The 21,025-nt window shown below is 39.8% G+C and overlaps 1 protein-coding gene across 2 annotated transcripts in view; it reads right to left on the reverse strand.

Moving 5' to 3' along the window:
- MAN2A1 (mannosidase alpha class 2A member 1) overlaps window positions 1-21,025 on the reverse strand; it is a 208,032-nt gene that overhangs the window by 46,458 nt on the left and 140,549 nt on the right. For both annotated transcript variants that reach the window (XM_044947248.2, XM_025292149.3), the window contains 4 exons: window positions 11,339-11,504; window positions 8,981-9,199; window positions 8,141-8,263; window positions 4,962-5,076 (listed from right to left, as the gene is read on the reverse strand). In XM_044947248.2, the coding sequence (XP_044803183.2) occupies window positions 4,962-5,076; window positions 8,141-8,263; window positions 8,981-9,199; window positions 11,339-11,504 (623 nt within the window). The remainder of the gene's footprint in view (window positions 1-4,961; window positions 5,077-8,140; window positions 8,264-8,980; window positions 9,200-11,338; window positions 11,505-21,025) is intronic.

Genomic DNA, 21,025 nt, shown 5'->3' on the forward strand with positions numbered 1-21,025 from the left:
AAACGAGGCCTCCAAAGTCTATAATTAATTACAGCTCCGAAGACAAGCGAAGCTACACCAGCGAGTGTCGCTCACTGATCATCGCTGCAAGACAGGCATTTTTTGGTGCCGGTAAAGTATCAAATTACTATAACACAAGGGGGTTTTTGGCTTGTATCATATTCTATCTTCTAATCCAAGCTTAATGATAAAAGATAAAGTAGCATATTTGGTAACACTTAAAGTTTCAGTTTAATGAAAGATGATTACACTACAATAAAAAATGAATCCATACCTCTTTCACCTGTTCCTCCAGAAAAATGCTATTTTCTACAAACAAAAGAATATTTTAGAAACTATGAAATGCTCTTAAAGGGCATTTCATTAAATTATGGTCACCATGAAAAGGGTTTCTTATTTAACCTTTTATGAGGCAAAGCATAATGTCTCATTAGAAATCTCTGAAATTTCTCTGATCTTTTGGAGTTTTTAAAGCTCATGAGCACAAGATTTCTTTTAGTTCAATATTTCTGGGAACCTTTTTGAATATGATGTCTGAACAATAATGAAAATAAAACCACAGTGTTTTCAATAGCTTAAATGATGTTAAGGAGAGACTTTAAACTGTACTGCTTATTATTTTCAGAATCTGAAGCGAACACAAATAGAGAAACTGAAGTTAAATACCAAATCAAGAACAAACCAGAAGCCAGGCTGAACCCAGGCCTCCCAAATCAGTTTGTGTCAAAATCAATAATGACCACATAGTTTATGTAATTTGGGAAGTGTTGCTTGACTTTTGTCCTTGACTTTGTTTTCTGATAAAGCTTAATTTGGGCAAAAGTTACTTTAGGGAGAGAAGAATCAAAGAGTAACAAAAAAAGATTTTGAGGAATTTAAATATATTTTTTTCAGATTTGCATTACCTTAGGTTTTTAAAAGAATGTTTCAAGTAAACAGAATTTGAAAGGTTTAATATAACAGATATTCAGTAAGGCAATCCATAATATTACCTCATTTTCTGTTTCTTTACTCTTGTTGTTGAGAGATAAGACAATCTTTTGTATGATTAAATGGTTTAGTAAACTAATAGTTACAATATATAATCATAAAATATTAATAGTTTCCTTCCCTTCAGCCCCCATTTGTTCTTGGATCCTGAACTTAGTACTAACAACAGGCTCTAGTCATTAATACTCATTCAAATAACTGTATTCTCAATTTAAAAGGGGAAATTCGTCTATGTCAGAAAACAGATCCATAAGTTAAATTCAATAACAGATATTTCTGTTATCTTAAGAAATTTTAAACCAAAGTCAGTTTACAAAAGCATGAAAGTTGGCTGAAATATTCATAGCACCAAACATCAGGTCAGTCTGTCTATGCATTCTGATCAGTTACTCAGAAGCTTAGCTTACAAGGAGTCCTACACGAGGCTGAAGTCGAGAAGCGTTTCCTAGTACAGACACTTGAGTGCCACATAACCAAGGGCTCTTCAGGTATCGGGAACACCTAGAGAGGCAAGCACCCTGAAGATATCACATCTCAGTCGCAGGCCTGGGTGAGTGATTCAGTTAAAACCCATGAAGACAGGATCCAGACAAGCTGTGCCCTCATGCAGCAGCGTATGAAACAAGGATGGATAGAAATAGATGACAGAGGCCACCAGGAAAAGAATCCAGCTCCACAACTGGGCTTTTTTTTTTTTTCCCCAGGACAGAGATACGTTGAGAGGGTCTCAAATACAAACATGGGAGGGTGTACAGTTTGAAAGAAAGTGCTTCAGGTGATATAGTATCTCCATTTTCTCCACAGTCTTGCTGGGAGAAAAATGCTCTAGGCTTGAAACAGTAAAAAGAAAGATGGATCTGTCACTTTGAATAGTTACATATGCTGGTTTCAGGTTCAGTCCAAGCAAGTACAGTAAAGCTCATCTGGGGAATCACTTTAAAATCACATTTTATCTAACTTATCTGTCATTTCACACAAATTTCTGAAGCTTCCTGCTTTCAAGCTGCAAAAATCTAACATCAGCTCAATTTATCCCACCCACTGAGACATCTAGGGGCAATCTGAGCTCTTTTTATTTTTTAATTATTATTTTTGTTATGCTAATACTCTAAGTGCCCAGTTCAAAACAACCTCTATTTCTTAACTGACTAATCAGAGCCAGCCTTGCCACCTTGGAGAGCAGGGAAGGCGGGTGGGGAGCTGGTGACATCTCTTGCCCTGCTCCTGCCTAAGGGCCCATCAGCCCCTGGGCCTTTCTGACCGCTCAGTGGGGGACAGGAGGGGAGGAGAGGCAGAAAGACAAGCTACTTAGTTTTGAGGAGTGCCTATCTGTTGGGCTAAGCAAACAGGCCAAGGCAGAGCATAATAACTTCCAAGCTGGCTGCTGAAGCAAGACAGCAAGCTAAGCTACAGCCACAGAACTGGAAGAGGGCCCTCGAGTTCAGAGAAACCACCCTTTGATATGAGACCCAGATCCTGTGGACAAAAGAAGAAAACTCAGAAGCTGCACTGATGAACAAATGCAATTAAACAAAAGCAAAAGCAGTTAAGCAGACACACCTGTTGGAACATGAAGTTAGACTTTTCTGACGAGCTGCTTCAGCATTTACTCTGAGACACGTTGTTGCTTAGTTGCTCTGTCGTGTCTGACTCTGTGACCCCATGGGCTGTATAGCCCGCCAGGCTCCTCTGGCCATGGGATTTCCCAGGCAAGAGTACCACAGTGGGTTGCCATTTCCTTCTCCAGGGGATCTTCCCAACCCAGGGATCACACCTGCCTCTCCTGTATTTACCACTGAGCCAGCACGGAAGCCCACTCTGAGACATTGCCTATTTCTCAAAATAACTGATGACAAGCAACAGTAAACCACACTTGACCAAGCAGGTCTGGACCGAGGCTGCACCGTGCTGGATTCCAGACAGAACCTCCCCATCAAAAAACAGTCGTTTTAAGCAAATTTAAAGTAGACAGGCACACCTTCTGTGTGATCATGCTACTTTATATCCGTAAGATGAAACCTGTGGCTATAGCTGAAGATGGAATTTTAGGGCTCTCACAAATGCTAAACAATGGCCTATGTGAGGGTACAAAACGAGGCCAAAAACAGTGCTTCTGACTTAAAATCACTCAAAGATTATTTCAAAACTACAGACTTTCTTGTAGTTTCAAAGTGTTTGCAGATAATTGCAAAAGACACCAAGTTAGTGTCTAGTATGATTCTCCCTGCCATCTAGAAGAACTTTTTACTTTTTAATTCAACATATGACTCATGGGTTACCCTGAAAATATATCACATAAGAAGTCACATAATGAAGTCTGTTCATACCTGAAATTCTACTGGGTACTTGGAGTATTACCAAAACAAAAATAATTATTAAAACATAAATACCCAGACCTTAGATTGCCTCTATATGTCTCAGTGCGTGGGATAAACTTGAGCTGATGTTAGATTTTTGCATCGATGAGATTTTAAGTTAAAAAAAAAAGTTAAAAACAAAGTCAAACACTGAAATCTGAAAACTGAACTTAGCTAAATAAGAAATTCCCTGAACACAGTAGGCTTTTGTTATTGTTTAGTTGTGAATTCGTGTCTGACTCTTTTGCAACCCCATGGACTGTAGCCTGCCAGGCTCCTCTGTCCATGGCATTTCCCAGGCAAGAATACTGGATGAGGTTGCCGTTTTCTTCAGAAGATCTTCCCAATTCTGGGATGGATCCCGTATCTCCTGCATTGACAGGCAGATTCTTTACTGCTGAGCCACCACAGAAGCCCAGAGTAGCCTTTGCTTCCCCATAATACCCAAAAAGTAAACAGTGCCTGCCCATATATTTTATTACTTGTTTTGAAACACTTTTTGTCTACCTGTCTACAGATTCAGGGAAAGAATATTTTCCTTTTCTAACTTTTTCATCTTAGCTTATAGCAACAAAACATGTAAAGTGGCATTTTTATGAGGTCTTTTACTAAAAGATTTGATACAATAGTAAATGGTCTGCTTACTAGGATTAAAAGTGTGGTTGGAAAGGTACTCCATGCTAAAAACAGTGAATTAAAAATCAACCAACCTAAGTATACAATTCTGAGACTGGGAACCATAGGTCCATTCAAATCATATGGAAAAACCAGAGCTACTGGTCACAGTTCAGTTTCCAAACAGATCAAAGGCCTACTTCTTACCACTTGATTAACAAAGAAGCTACTTCAATACTGTGCTAAAAGTAATAAACTGCCTGATTTTATATGCTGCAAGCTAATGAGTTGTAAGCAAACAGAATGAGCATAGAATATTTTTCTTCTAAAGTTAAATTCTAATAATGTTAACTATGGCAATAACTTCTATATTTGAGGCAGGTTGTGTGTATGTGAGAGAGAGAAAGGTAGTCAGTGATCCATTCATTGAAAGCCACATTTGATATAATTTCTATTTCTTAAAATAAAAAATACTATACTGTTTTTAGATTTGATAAAAGAGCTCACAACTTATGACAAATACTGCAATAAGAAAGAAAAAGTTAAAGTGAAGTTGCTCAGTCGTGTCTGACTCTTTGTGACCCCATGGACTGCAGCCCACCAGGTTTCTCTCTCCATGGTATTCTCCAGCCAAGAATACTGGAGTGGGTTGCCATTTCCTTCTCCAGGGGACCTTCCTGACCCAGGGATCAAACCCAGGTCTCCCGCACTGCAAGCAGACACTTTACCCTCTGAGCCACCAAGGAACCCCCTAGAACAAGAAGATATACAGAAGAAAAAAAAAACATGTATATGTAGGGAGTTAAGTGTTTGACCGTTTTTGATTATCGAAGGGTAAATACCAGCATTTAAAGTCATATGATGAGTATGAGGTCAGGTTTAGACAGACGATTATGTCATCTTCAAAAACCAATTGCTAAATTATTAAAACTGACACAAGAAAAGCAAGAATTCAAGAATCAGTATACATGTTTCACAACTGCATTTCTGTTTTCTTACCATGTATGTTGTACAGTCGAACTCTGTGGGTAACATGTTCAAAAAAGCAAGTCACGTCCGAATAAAACCTTCCACGCTGCACTCTGACAAAGGGTGGTGTTGTGTAAACATAAGGCTGAGGAGGAAATAACATTTTTAAGAAAAATGTTTTGGCTTTTAATTTTTCCAAGGGATGTTTATTATAGTTTCCAAATTGGCAAATACATATCATGTGATATTGGTAACATTAAGTGAAAACCAAACCTTATAAGGTATCAGACTATGCACATGCTATAAAAATTGAATATATGGTTTTACATTAGACAAAAACTGCTGAAAATAGAAAATAAAAAAGTTACAACTTGATTGGTTTAGAAGATCTACAAACATTTCTCCCTGCCATAAAAATTTCTAACTAAAATTTTTCTATATGGTTCCTATGTTATCTATGAGAAAGAGCAATACTTTTACAGCAGTGACGTTTGTTTCCCAGGCAAACATTATAACCACGGCCCCCTAATGTTCAGGGTTTGGAGCACGTGGCTGGAAGGACCACAGGGACTCATCTCAAACAACCTGGAAGCAGGCTTCAGAACACGGCTCAATCCCAGCCAGGCTCACTGCTCTATAAAGCACACTGCCCTGTTACTTCAAAGAACTAAGCGGATATGAAGCCAACTTACAAACTTGGAAAAACTATTGGCAACCACTGGTTTACTTTTCATTATTTAGAATCTAGAATCAAGAAACTATGGGAATAAAACTTATAACTTATACGGTAAAGAAATGAAATCTAAAGCACATATGAAGAATTTTAAGTATTACACATCTTAGAAGGCTCAACAGCAGCATACAAAGCTAGTCTGCAGCACAAGATCTTCAGTACTGTGTAATTTTCTTCCATATTTACCTCTTTGGTTAGGGAAAAATATTCTGAATTTACTATAATGCTTTACAGTTAACAAAGCTCTTATACCTAGTCACCACACAGCTAGAAAGCGTGGAGGAGGGTGGGACCTAGGAGGGGGATGTCTGAGTCCCCACCTTTTCCCGGCACACCCAGCTGTCCCTTTCCCTGGTGTTCTTTTATTTCTTCTTTGTAAACATACGATGATTCTATTTTTCCTACTATCTAATACTAGAGTTATTTAAACATAAAATAATTTTTAAAAATAAAATAGTAATTACAACTGTGTATAATATTGTATAGCATAGTTATTTTTTTTTTTAAAGTCAGTCAAAACAAAATGCCTGTGTAATGACAAAAGCTGTTAAGTGAGAAAACACTGATGTAGCTTATATTTAGGATCCACTGCTCATCCTGAAATGTCTACTAGCTTACCTTTAATTCCTCAATGATTAAAAAAAACAGAAACAACAAATAACTAGAATTCTGAGCATGACCTAAACAATCCCTTAACATCTATATTTGATTTTGGTTAGCAGGCTTTTCTAGAGCAAAAGCAACTTTTTTAGGAGACAGGACCCTAGGCAACAAAACACAGAGTATTTAATTTATCTTCAAGTGGAGAAAGTTGGTGTAAGTGTAAAAGCAAAGGAAGAAACTCTAAAGAAAAAATTACAAAATTGACTACACAAAAATTAAGAACGAGTATAACAGAAAAATAAAATAACAAACTCAGTGATACACTGAGGACATATTTTTCAATAAATAGGAAAAAGGATTAATTTTATAATATATAAAAAAATCTTTATAGATCCACAAGTCATATCAGTATAAAAATGGCCAAGAACTTAAATAGGACACTCACAAAAGAAATATGAAAGATAAATAAAAGCATTATAAAGTTCAACCTTACTAATAATCACAAAAATCATAACAGTAAAATATTTTTCATTTATTATTATAGGTTAAGTATTTAATATGGCTAATTCTCAGAGTTTAGAGTAGTATGCTAGATAGCTACTTTCAAAAACACACTGCTGGAATGAATATGTATCTTTCTAGAGCGACAAGGAAGATAAGTAGTATCTATATGTCAAAAGCCTTAAAAGGCTCCAGACACACAAAATGACTCTTCTAGAAAATTATTCTCAGGAAATAATTAGCACTGTACAAAGAAAGCTTATCACAATTTTACAGTAATAAAGTATTGGGAGAAAATGTAAAATGTACATATGCAACAACAGGAAATTCTTTACTTCCACATATCTATATAGTACACACACACACTTTTTTAATGTGAGGACACCTAAGTTCTACTCTTTTAGCAAATATCAATAATCCAACACAGTGCTATCAACTATAGTTACCATGTAACGCATCAGACTCTCAGACCTCGTTCATCCTACAGCTAAAGTTCTAAATCACAGAAGTGTGTATTAAAATGTGTTTTCCAAGAGCATATCAGATTATGAGCATTGTCACAATGAAAAACAAAACATATTCACATGCTGCTACTGCTAATTTGCTTCAGTCGTGTCCGACTCTGTGTGACCCCAGAGACGGAAGCCCACCAGGCTCCCCCGTCCCTGGGATTCTCCAGGCAAGAACACTGGAGTGGGTCGCTGTGATACACACAGAATAAAATATGGTAAAAATACAACATTGGCAAAGGTTTTCATGGGCTTGTAGCACAGCCGGCCGGTGGAGGCAATGGCAACCCCCTCCAGTACGCTTGCCTGGCAAATCCCAGGGACGGGGGAGCCTGGTGGGCCGCCGTCTATGGGGTCGCACAGAGTCGGACACGACTGAAGCGACTTAGCAGCAGCAGCAGAATAGCCAGCAAATATTATTGTGTTCTTCAGTTTTATGCATTAAATGTGCAGTCAGGGTAGGAGAATACTTTGTTTGTTTGTTTTTTAAAGTGCTAAATGTTAAGAAGAAAAATGGCTCAGTGGTCAATCTATCTTTCCCACATGGCTAGGAATTTTGTGCCTGTATCTCTGCCATGCCACTCAGGTACGTAACAACTCAGCAGCACCCTAATCCCAAATCAAGCCTAGCTTCTTTCCATACAGAGCGCTTGTCCCCTGTAGCATCCTTACTGAATTTCAACACTGGGAAATTACTGTTCACCTAACACTCAACTAGAAATTGCTAAGTGTCAGTAATGATATATGAGCGGAGCTAATTCATTTATTCCTAATAGATGACCATAATATTGAGATACATTTACTATGCTCCTCACTACTCTCTCAGTAAGTGCTTAGTCACGGCTCTGAGCATCAGCTCTTACCTTGGCCTCCCCGTCGGGTAAGAAGAGGTAGGCACCACTTTTATCCTTTTTACTTGTGGTTCCATACCATGAAAACTGTACTTTCACTTCAAGACTTTTACCATCTCCTTTATTTAGCATTTCCTAAGGATAAAAAAAAAATCTTTTTAGTATAAGTCAGTATTAAGACATAAACTTACTGTGTCTAGCTACATGCATGTCTATTTTTAAAAAATTACCTTGTGATAGATTTATAAGTGATTAACATTCAGCCTGTAATATTCACAATTCTTGGATGAACACTCCAAATTTTATACTTAAAACCTCAGGACTGACAACCTCCACAATAGAACAAAAAGAACACATTTCACCAAAGAAGAAAGAGATATACAAATTAAGACATTAGGCCAGTACTTCTCAAACTTTCTGTAGTAAAGGAGTGAATTTATTTTTATTTCCATTATGCATGGAGCAGCATTTTGGTGAAGTACAATGAAAGTGAATTAATTAAAAAAAAATTAAAGTGATATGCCAAACATAAACTCATTTTTTCTTATTAGATTTAATAGGCATAAATCTACTCAGTCTAATTACTTTCAAAGTTTCCATAAACATTTCTAAATAGCCGCCAATCGCAAACGCGTCTTGTGGACTAGTATCAGCCGGCCGCGGGGCAGCACCTCGCAGGCCACACGTGTGAGCGGTGGCGGAGCTGCGGCCACAAGGAGGAGGTGCACTGAGCTCCCCATCCTTCCCTCCAGAGCACCCGTGTCCACTGCTCCCACTTTACACACGTGATCTACATATGTTATAACAGAAGTGACATGCCTTCTGTAAATTTCAGAACTACTTGGAACATACCTCCATAAGCCCAGATGGACCAAAGCGCAGCTTAATAAAAGAGTTCTCTAGAGTTATAGCTTCTTGAGCACTTTTTATATTATTCATGTTAAAAATTCCTTCATTTGCTATATTACCATTATATAGGTCATATTTGGCTAAATGTGGACTTGAACTTGATGTTTCCAAAATCTTATACACTTTCAGTCCCAATGGTGGCATCTCTGCTAGAAAAGATATCTTTAAAGATAAAGGAGAGAAGTTATTAAAGAGAAATGCAATCTACTGAAAGGAAACTGTATTTCTAGTAAAAATAAGCAACTACTATGTTTAAGAAAGAATATAATACTATTCCATGTTTTTATAACTTATGGGTGGAGTATTCACATTTCTATTTACCTAGGGAACCTAGTAAATTCAAGTGGGTAGGACTATCAAAGACATTAAGGCTTTTATTCAATATACGAAATTATGTGACCATCCTCAACTGCCCTACAGTGCTCTTAATGGATGCTCAGATGGGGAAATTCTCCATGATGGAAGGGTTTACCGTGACAGTGATTTTAGGAATCATTTTACACACTATAGTAATTCAGTACATGCAAAATGAAAAATAATAAATATAACAATGTAAACATCAAGCATATTAGTTCAGTCAATACCAGACATCAATGCCTGGGAGGTCCAGCAGACGCTGAACAGGCACGGAGGAGGCACCCACCAAGGGACATGATCCAACCTTTCAGGAGCTTCTGCTCCAATCTCGAGATGAGGGGTTTCCTGTAAAATCTGATCAAAACCTGTATCATAGTTTCTTTTCTTTCTAAAGGATAATAAATTCGTAAGAGCAGCCAGCAATGCCTTTTAATTCTCTTTTAGATTCCCTAGCTTTTGTCTGTGTCTTCAGAAATACAGTTTAAGTCCTACTCCGAATTTTAGCAGTCCAACATTTCCGGTGATGGGGGGGCTCAATTTAACACTGCATACTTCAAGACATTTTCCCAAAACACCTAGGACTTGAACCCAGACACTTTTTTCATAATTATATCTTAGAAAAGAAGCATCTTATTTATTTAAAAAGTCTTTCTTTCTTGGGATGTTACTGTAATCTTTGCAATGAAAGTTGAAAGTATCCAGTTATTTAGAAGGAGGTATTTATCTTCTTTTCAATACTTCAGTTCAGTTCAGTTCAGTTCAGTCGCTCAGCCATGTCCGACTCTTTGCAACCCCATTAATCGCAGCATGCCTGGCCTCCCTGTCCATCACCAACTCCAGGAGTTCACTCAGACTCACATCCATCAAGACAGTGATGCCATCCAGCCATCTCATCCTCTGTTGTCCCCTTCTCCTCCTGCCCCCAATCCCTCCCAGCACCAGAGTCTTTTCCAATGAGTCAACTCTGCGCATGAGGTGGCCAAAGTACTGGAGTTTCAGCTTTAGCATCATTCCTTCCAAAGAAATCCCAGGGCTGATCTCCTCCAGAATGGACTGGTTGGATCTCTTTGCAGTCCAAGGGACTTTCAAGAGTCTTCTCCAACACCACAGTTCAAAAGCATCATTCTTCGGTGCTCAGCTTTCTTCACAGTCCAACTCTCACATCCATACATGACCACAGGAAAAACCATAGCCTTGACTAGATGGACCTTTGTTGGCAAAGTAATGTCTCTGCTTTTGAATATGCTATCTAGGTTGGTCATAACTTTCCTTCCAAGGAGTAAGTGTCTTTTAATTTCATGGCTGCAGTCACCATCTGCAGTGATTTTGGAGCCCCAAAAAATAAAGTCTGACACTGTTTCCCCATCTATTTCCCATGAAGTGATGGGACCAGATGCCATGATCTTCATTTTTTGAATGTTGAGCTTTAAGCCAACTTTTTCACTCTCCACTTTCACTTTCAATACTTACAACTCATTAAATTGAGTTAGGCAAAAAAGTTCAAAATTTTATACGGAATCAGGAAAGAGTTACAATATACACACTTACAAAAACGAACAATATACATACTCATAGTGCACTAAAAATAACATGTAATATACACACTAACAAAGATGTTAATACTTTGGAAAACAAAGGATCTATTTTCCTTTAGAGTCATTTCATTGGCCAGTGAGTGGGGCTTCCCTGGTGGTCAGCGGTAAAGTATTCACTTGCCAATTCAGGAGACCTGGGTTCGATTCCTGGGTCGGGAAGATCCCCTGGAGAAGGAAATGACACCCACTCCAGTGTTCCTGCCTGGAGAGTCCCATGGACAGGAGAATGGCAGGCTACCGTCCATGGGGTCCCAAGAGAGTCAGGCATGACTGTGCAACTTAACAACAACAGCAACGTGACAAACTATGCACTGGCTGTGCCTCCGTCCGCTGCATGGAGAGCGCATACCTCGTAGGCTGTCTGTGAGGCGGTAGTCGCTGTGTCCCACACTGCACTCATCTGGATGTCCACAGGCTTTCCTGAAGCAGAGGACACTTGCGCTGCGGATGAGCTCACACAGACTGAGACTATAGAGCTTCGAGCTTGTTCTGAAGGGTTATAGACCACGAGATACCTGTAAAAACAGTTGCTTTACTAGTGGGGTCTCAAAACATTTGTCCTTTTTTCACATTATTCGTAAGATTTCAACTCACAGATAAGCATAAAACCAACCCAAGGAGAAGAGTTTTCAGAAACATTCCAGTAAAACTTTCAGAGAACAGGCAATTTTCATCTCAACAAACACCACACTGTGCAAAGGGCAGTGAAACAATGATTCACTTCCTAAGAATGAATGCTTTACAAACGAAAGACAGCAACAGAACTGCTATCGCTATTTCTATGTCCTAGAAAATGACTTATGCACATATGGTTTTATTAATCTGAAATAAGCAGCCCTATACAATATCCTGATCCTTGCCTAATCTGGATACAAAAATACATAAATTGCCTGTTTGCATTTTGAAAGTGAAAGTCGCTCAGTTGTGTCCAACTCTTTGTGACCCCATGGACTATACATACAGTCCATGGAATTCTCCAGGCCAGAAAACTGGAGTGGGTATCCTTTCCCTTCTCCAACCGGGGATGAAACCCAGGTTCCCACACTGCAGGTGGATTCCCAGCTGAGCCACAAGGGAATCCCTTAACGTTTGCATTTTAGTCACAATTAATTTCAATTAAAATTCTGACATTCACTTTAGAGGACTAACACACAGTGAAATATATGGCTATACACGCAGCCACACACGTACTTTATAAACAGGGGTCCCTATTATCCCAGAAAGTTGGTCCCAGAAGAAAGATCATTTGAAGCAAATTCACTTAAAATAAGAGGCTGAAATCTTATAATAAATAGTGGTAAAAAAATTGATTGGAACTTAGCTAGAAAAGGGAATAAAGACTATTAAAATAAGTTTAGGCAACATTTGCAAATAAGTGCAGTTCTTAGAATGAAGTGGGGTTTTGGCAAAATTTTTCCAATAATACCTTATATTAGCACACATCCATCAAGTAACATTTAATTTTTACATGATGGTTTTAAACATAACTATATTTGTTAAGAATATTCAAGATCTTAATCATTTTTCCTACATTTCTCTCTCAATTCTTTGATATTTAGATATTGTCAGCTGAAGCCCTTAACAGCCTTGGTTTCCTCAATAGCATTAGGTCCTCACCGCTTCACAGCTTTGCCTGTGAGCAGAAACGTTCTAGATCACGTCACAGACTTCAGGAATTATGCATTCTTTGTAAGACCTATGATTTTACTTTATAATACTTTTACAACATATTATCTTCAAACACAAGAAACAGCATTTCAGAGAGGATACCTGACTAACAATATAACTGATTCATTAGTTAACCTTTTCATGGCATTTCCTGTACTTTCACGTACGTTCCTGTCCGCTCCCGTAACTTCAGGAACACAGAGTCAGGCAGCCAACCACGCCCCCGTCACCCGGTACTCCAGCAGACGGGGTCCCAGCTACCACTGTCTGCTCAGTGCGTCTCAGAGTCGAGCAGCACGTGTCCTGCACGTTCCAGCTGCATTGCAAATGGTTCATTAGGAAATAAATACAGTGATCAAAACGAAAGTGAAGGATAAAGGAAAAGGAGGATGTAGCATGAAACCCATGAAACGTTGACTCGTACGTTATCAGGAGAAGCGCTTTTGCTTGACTCAGTATTGTAATACACCAAAGGTAACAACATAAGAGCGTCTTTGGCTCCTTTTAGACTTGCAGTGCACCTCAGGGTGACGAGCTCTAACACTGTTTGCGTTCACTGAGGTCCCATGTGTATTTGAGAAAAGAGCGTCAGAAGCATGCAGTCAGAAACAAGACAAAACAAAGCAAGAATCTACATAAGGCACTGAAGCCCCAAAGTCCTAGACCAAACCCCACTGTGTCCATGAAGCAAGGAGAGGGAGAGCACTGCCCCTGAGAGGCATGTTGGGCAGACTCCCCTGAAGGCATCTGCCAGCCCGTGTGTGCCCGCCCACCACCCTCCACCGGAGCTTAGGTTTCCCCGACGGTTCTCCAGCCACACTCACGCCTGGAGAGCCACAAATGCCAGGGGCTTCAGCGTTACCAACTAGACTGCACTACCTCCCTCAGCTGCGCGAGGGCAGGAAGGCGGTCAAGGATCGCTCACGCCCAGCATCAGACATGCAAAGCAGCGTCCCAGAAACGAGTGGCTTACTATGGAACCCCACACGTCCAGAGGCTTAGCGCCAGTATGAGAAGAGCTCTCTGTAGTCTGTATTTGTAGGCTAAAGGCTTAGGCCAGCCTCCTAATTCTGTAGAAGCCCTGAGGAAGACCTAGAATGGAGTCCAGAATTTCCACTGCAAATCTCTGGATGCCCCACTACACAGAGCTGGTCATAAAGGATCTGATAATAAAATACAATGCATCCAAGAAATAGACTTAGGCAGCAAGCATACAAAACACTGATTCTTTCTGATACAAAAGTGATTCACACTTAAAGCAAATAATAATTTTAACCATATATTTCATTTTGTACAGTATTAAACAGATTTTTATAATATGCTGTGAACTAGGTTCTGTTTTGTTTCGTGTTAGTAGCTAATTAGTATTTGACCATAATGATGTTTCTACTGTACTAAATGATTATGTGATTATCATGCCAGGAATCTATTCAAAAGAAAAGTGTATGGAGTATATAATGAGTATAATGCTGTACTAAGAAAACAATTTTTTCCACATAATTAGAGATTCACAGCACGTTCAGGAGCATCACAGCACACAGCTGCCTGACACACAAACTCCTATCCATGTATGCTTCAAGCAGAGTACAGAGAAAGCACGATCATACATGAGTTACGCTTCCGGGGAGATAAGTACACCACCACAAATGAAGTAAATTTTCATTGTCACTACTGTGTTCAGTAGTAAGACATTTGTTACACTGTCAGTATCTCCAAACATGAGACTTTTTAAACCTTTCAATTATGAATGGAACCAATAGGTTTCATATTAAACTATCATCAGTTCAGTTCAGTTTAGTCGCTCAGTCGTGTCTGACTCTTTGCAACCCCATGAACTGCAGCACGCCAGGCCTCCCTGTCCATCACCAACTCCCGGAGTTCACTCAAACTCATGTCCATCGAGTCAGTGATGCCATCCAGCCATCTCATCCTCTGTTGTCCCCTTCTCCTCCTGCCCCCAATCCCTCCCAGCATCAGAGTCTTTTCCAATGAGTCAACTCTGCGCATGAGGTGGCCAAAGTACTGGAGTTTCAGCTTTAGCATCATTCCCTCCAAAGAAATCCCAGGGCTGATCTCCTTGCAGTCCAAGGGACTCTCAGAAGTCTTCTCCAACACCACAGTTCAAAAGCATCAATTCTTCAGCGCTCAGCTTTCTTCACAGTCCAACTCTCATATCCATACATGACTACCGGAAAAACCATAGCCTTGACTTTTGTTGGCAAAGTAATGTCTCTGCTTTTCAATATGCTATCTAGGTTGGTCATAACTTTCCTTCCAAGGAGTAAGCGTCTTTTAATTTCATGACTTCAATCACCATCTGCATTGATTTTGGAACCCAGAAAAATAAAGTCTGACACTGTTTCCCCATCTATTTGCTATGAAGTGATGGGACCAGATGCCATGATCTTAGTTTTCTGAATGTTGAGCTTTAAACCAACTTTTTCACTGTCCTCTTTCACTTTCATCAAGAGGCTCTTTAGTTCCTCTTCACTTTCTGCAATAAGGATGGTGTCATCTGCATATCTGAGCTTATTAATATTTCTCCCGGCAATCTTGATTCCAGCTCGTGCTTCTTCCAGCCCAGCGTTTCTCATGATGTACTCTGCATAGAAGTTAAATAAGCAGGGTGACAATATACAGCCTTGACATACTCCTTTTCCTATTTGGAACCAGTCTGTTGTTCCATGTCCACTTCTAACTGTTGCTTCCTGACCTGCATACAGATTTCTCAAGAGGCAGGTCAGGTGGTCTGGTATTCCCATCTCTTTCAGAATTTTCTATTGTGATCCACACAGTCAAAGTCTTTGGCATAGTCAATAAAGCAGAAATAGATGTTTTTCTGGAATTCTCTTGCTTTTTCCATGATCCAGCGGATGTTGGCAATTTGATCTCTGGTTCCTCTGCCTTTTCTGAAACCAGCTTGAACATCTGGAAATTCAAGGTTCACGTATTGCTGAAGCCTGTCTTGGAGAATTTTCAGCATTACTTTACTAGTGTGTGAGATGAGTGCAATTGTGCGGTAGTTTGAGCATTCTTTGGCATTGCCTTTCTCTGGGATTGGAATGAAAACTGACCTTTTCCAGTCCCGTGGCCACTGCTGAGTTTTCCAAATTTGCTGGCATATTGAGTGCAGCACTTTCACTTCCAGGATTTGAAATTTGCATCATCTTCCAGGATTTGAAATAGCTCAACTGGAATTCCATCACCTCCACTAACTTTGTTCGTAGTGATGTTTTCTAAGGCCCACTTGACTTCACATTCCAGGATGTCTGGCTCTAGGTGAGTGATCACACCATCGTGATTATCTGGGTTGTGAAGATCTTTTTTGTACAGTTCTTCGTGTATTCTTGCCACCTCTTCTTAATATCTTCTGCTTCTATTCGAGCCCATCTTTGCATGAAATGTTTCCTTGGTATCTCTAATTTTCTTGAAAAGATCTCTAGTCTTTCCCATTCTGTTGTTTTCCTCTATTTCTTTGCACTGATTGCTGAGGAAGACTTTCTTATCTCTTCTTGCTATTCTTTGGAACTCTGCATTCAGATGCTTATATCTTTCCTTTTTTCCAACTATCATACTCACTTATTAAAAAATAATATTTCATCCACACTGACAAAAGAAAACAGTAATATTCCTGAAAAGGGGGAATAGTTCATTTCTATTTTACCTCGGAAGAAACTGCATAGGAAGCTCAGAACTATTTTCCCCCCAGTCTCTCCTACATTTGCCTTGGCTTCCGATCCACCCGTCATCAAGCAGCTTCCCAGTCCTCATTATGACACTCAGCCCCCATGACTTGGGGCTACAGGCAATTATCTCATGTCTCTATATACAGAGAACAACCTTCACCTCATGCAGACAGAGCACTCATATGTCACCTGCCAATCAAATGAGACTATGATCTATCGCGGCTGAGAGAAAACGGGGAGGAGAAACATCTGCTTGTTCATGTCAGATCGGGAATCATTTTATGAAGAACTAGAATTTCAATGTAAATGTGATTCTGTGCTTGAAGATTCTAATGAAGAGGAGTCTATTTAAAATTCCCTAACTTCTTTTGTAGAAATGATTCGAGTCATGTTAAGGCAACAGTGGTCCTCTGGCTCCTATTTTTTGGCCGATCTAACCAACACCTGCTATAAACCAATGACCAGGACCAGGCGGACCTCCTCCCAGGACTGCACCCAGGGCGGCATGAAGGAAGAGGCCCCCGGTGAGAGTGCCACTGGAGGTACCACCCACAGAGCCTTCCTGTGTGCCAAGCTCGGTCCGAAGACTTGTAACCTACAAGACACAGCGTTTCATCCATTACTGCGCAGTCAGGAGAGCTGAGGTTCACGAGGTCAGGTATGCGGCAAGATTCCACTGGTTAGAGGGGCCAGAACGGGCTTAGCACTCAGCCTCACCCCTCACCATCCTAACCACTGGACTCACAGGACATGCCTATAACAACCATTCTGACAAATGGGGTTTCCTGTGGAGATCCCCTTAGCTCCAAATTTACTTGTGAAAAACTCCACAGATGTGAAGACAGATTCTTCACTGATGCCAAAGATCCCCACAGACATTCTCTCTTCAGAAAGCTCAGGATGAACAAAAAGCTATTTACATTTCAGTACATTTGTGAAAGAAAACTTATAAACTAGATCAATGGAATAGAAAAAATCTTATATACCAAAGAGTATATAAGAGTATATACTTACATATAAGTATATGAGAGTATATAAGAGTATATACTTACATATAAGTATATGAAAGTATATAAGGTCATTTATCTTATGACCTTACTGCATATTCAAACAACAGTCAAAAACATTATTCAAGTGATATTAAAAAATATTAAAAAACTAAACTACAGTTTTAATAAACATTAAAAAATATTACATGCATTTATGGAGGTGAAAGGAAGACATAAACGAAAAATGCCACCTGTTAGTAAAGTTTAAAACCAATTAAACACACACCAGGTTATATGAACAGTAACTGCTCCTTCACACACCTAGTGCAGTACCTTGCATGAAATAACGTTCAATAAACAGCTGACGGACGACTAAAACAAGCATCTCAGGGGGAGACTTTATCATTTGTAAATAATACCTACTAGTGAGGAGCTTTCTGGTTTTATCAAGTCGTTTTCATTTTGATTATTTTAATTCCTCAAAAGATATGGTTGAAAAACTATGTAATTAACCCCTCTGCAAAGATGAGGGCAATGACAGATTCATGATCAAAGGGAAAGTTAAGAATAAAAGCAAAAACTAGAGTTCAGTCTGTCTGATTATTAATCAATGACAGCATATTAAAAAATTCACTTCAAACAATATATTCAACTTCTCTAAATAGCCCATTAGTGGAGCATAATATAAAGAGTAGTAACCTTTACATTAAGTTATTCTGAATATGAAAATATGTAGCTTTACCTGTTTACAAAAACTACAATTTCTAAATATGAACTTATATTCATATAGTCCACCTAGTTTTCTAGTTTTAAAACATAATGCTTACCATAATAGCCATCAGAATAAAAATCAAGATATTAAAAAACCAAAAAGAAGCTTTTTTGAGATACATTAGACCTTCAAAAATCACAATCAGTTCTGTGATTCCTAAGCTCTGGAGTCAGATACATTCAAGTTCAAAAGCCAACAATCATACATATAATTTGAGAGGCTTTAAGATCCTTATCTATAAAATCAGGAGACAAGCTTGCAGTTAGGGTTATATAGTAAAATGTTTGGAAAATCCCAGGGCTGAGACCTGACACAAAGAAGAATATCAACAGCAATTAACTCTCTCCTTTCTCTTGCAAGACCCTCCTGGTGTCCTGACCAGGGACCCTGGTATACAAATCACATGGATGGTGGGATGGAGGTTTTAATCAACCCAGGTTCTCTGAGCCACCTCACATGCTTTTCTAGGTAAAGCATACATAAATCTAAATGAGAGAAATTAACAAAACCACACATGTTACAGACACCTTCAACAAGAGTTCAGATAAGATGTGGGGAGGCAGAGGAGATAAATGGGTGCACAGAACACACGCACACACAGCCACCACGAGACACCCGGCTGCGTTAGGAAGCAATACGGAACGGACAGAGGAGCGCGCCTCCTGCCACGTGCAGTGACAAACCTGCGACTGTGACCGCACAGGCCCTGTGCTGAGTATTGCTGAGTTCAGTACAAGAGAGGAGGTAGTAAGGACTCTGCACACTCTATGTACAGAGTGTGCGTGATACACACAAAGATGGCGTCAGGACAGAGAAGGCGATGGCACCCACTCCAGCACTCTTGCCCGGAAAATCCCATGGGCGGAGGAGCCTGGTGGGCTGCAGTCCATGGGGTCGCTAAGAGTCGGACACGACTCAGCAACTTCACTTTCACTTTTCACTTTCGTGCATTGGAGAAGGAAATGGCAACCCACTCCAGTGTTCTTGCCTGGAGAATCCCAGGGACGGGGGAGCCTGGTGGGCTGCCGTCTATGGGGTCGCACAGAGTCGAACAGGACTGAAGTGACTTAGCAGCAGCAGCAGCAGCATGGTTAAGAATCAACCAGGAGAGGATTCAAACTAGAAATTAACTTTACACAAAATAAGCAAAATGTATACAAAGAGGCTGACAGAGCTTTATTGAGGGACATAAAAAATGAAGAGAAATATACTTTTCTAGGTGAGAAAACTAAAATACTGTAAAATATACAATTCTCCAAAAATTAATTCATGAATTTTATGCCATAAATTCATGAATTTATGCCAACCGCCAACCAAAATCCCACTGAAATCCTCTTATTGGGAGAAAGGGAACAAAATAATCTTATGATATTTCTACAAATAGATGAGCAAGACATATGGTAAATAGATGCACTAAAACAAAATGCCAACATTGATTCTCAATGAATTAAAAAAATTTAAAGACAGAAAAAAAATGATAGAAAACAAGTAGGAAAAATAAATGTAAAGTTTGCGGTACAAAACATCTTTTTAACCATAATAGAAAATACAGCAATAAAGTAAAAGGCTGACAGATTTGATAACAAAATGCTTAGAACATTTTCTATATTAAAAAGTAAGATTAAAGAATGAAAAAATAAAAGGAGATCAAATTCAGGAAATCTGTAAAGTGTTCTTAAAAATCAATAGAAATATAAACACTCAAGTGGAGAAAATGAGCATTTTTCTTTCACCAAATTGAAACTGAACAGTAAATGATGCTCCCCCTTCCAGCAGAGGTAACGTAGTTGGTGACAAGAGCTCTCACTTCTATGGGCAACTAGGAAACCAGGTAAAATACAGTAATCGTTTGCTTGAAGGCAACAGAGAATCGCTCAAGGGAGAATTTCAGAGAAGAGAGCTGCCTTCTCGAGCTATTTTCTACCCTGGGTTGTGCCAATTCTCAGCACAGGCAAGACTGAGTTCCATGCAAAGCCCAGAACAAAGCCTAGAGGAGCTTCACTGCGCGGGCAAAGAGGCTAAAAAGCACTTGGAGGATATGCAGGAGGCTTCATGTATACACTTGGCTTTCCCATTAGCTCACGTACCAAACATTGGGAACTGCCCAGAAATCTAAACAGGAAGCTTTTCAAAAGTAGAGCAAGACACGAGATTTTAGAACCTGCCAGAGATAGGGCAGTGTGTGGAAGGGGCTGCAGGCCAAGCACTGCAGGTGACCACGAGAAACTGATGGAACAGGAAACGGGGCACGCTGCAGTCCACGGGGCCACAAAGACTCGGACACGCCTTCGGGACACAACTACAGCAAGAAGATACAACAGGCAAGGACCAGACTTGTCCCTCAGAGCCTCCGCAAGGGACAAGCCCTGCGAACACTTGTCACCCAAGTGAAACTGATTTTCAACTTCTGGCTTCTAAATGTTTAAGATAATACATTTGTAGTTTATCAAGACACTGAGTGTGTGGGTATTTGTTAAAACAGCACTAGGGAATGAACACACCAGGTCATTCTGCTCCTCCTGAAAATGAGGGCCAAGCTCCGGTTTCCCAGCACAGAGACCACCGCACACAGAAGAGAAAATCCCAAGTGCTGGAAACAGGGGCAGGAGGCAGGGAGGGCAAAGGGCAGTGGGCAGAGCTCAGGGCTCCTGGAGCTGGGCCCAGGAAAGACTGAAGGGTGTCACTCTGACCCCTCTCCCGTGGCGGACTCCCTCCTGCTTTTTCATCCGCCGGCTACAAGGTCTGAGGAGCCCAGATCCACACTGTCCCTGAGCAAGTGCACACAGCTAACAAAAACCCAGAAGCAGAGGAGAAAACTCCCAGCCCTGCATTTTGTAAATATCAAATGATTAACAGTCCCTTACACTGACCAAGGTGGTTATTCTTAACCTTTTAAAATTCTGCTTACTTTTTAACCTTTG

Source organism: Bubalus bubalis, chromosome 9, assembly GCF_019923935.1.
Source record: "Bubalus bubalis isolate 160015118507 breed Murrah chromosome 9, NDDB_SH_1, whole genome shotgun sequence".
NCBI classification, from domain to species: Eukaryota; Metazoa; Chordata; class Mammalia; order Artiodactyla; family Bovidae; genus Bubalus; species Bubalus bubalis.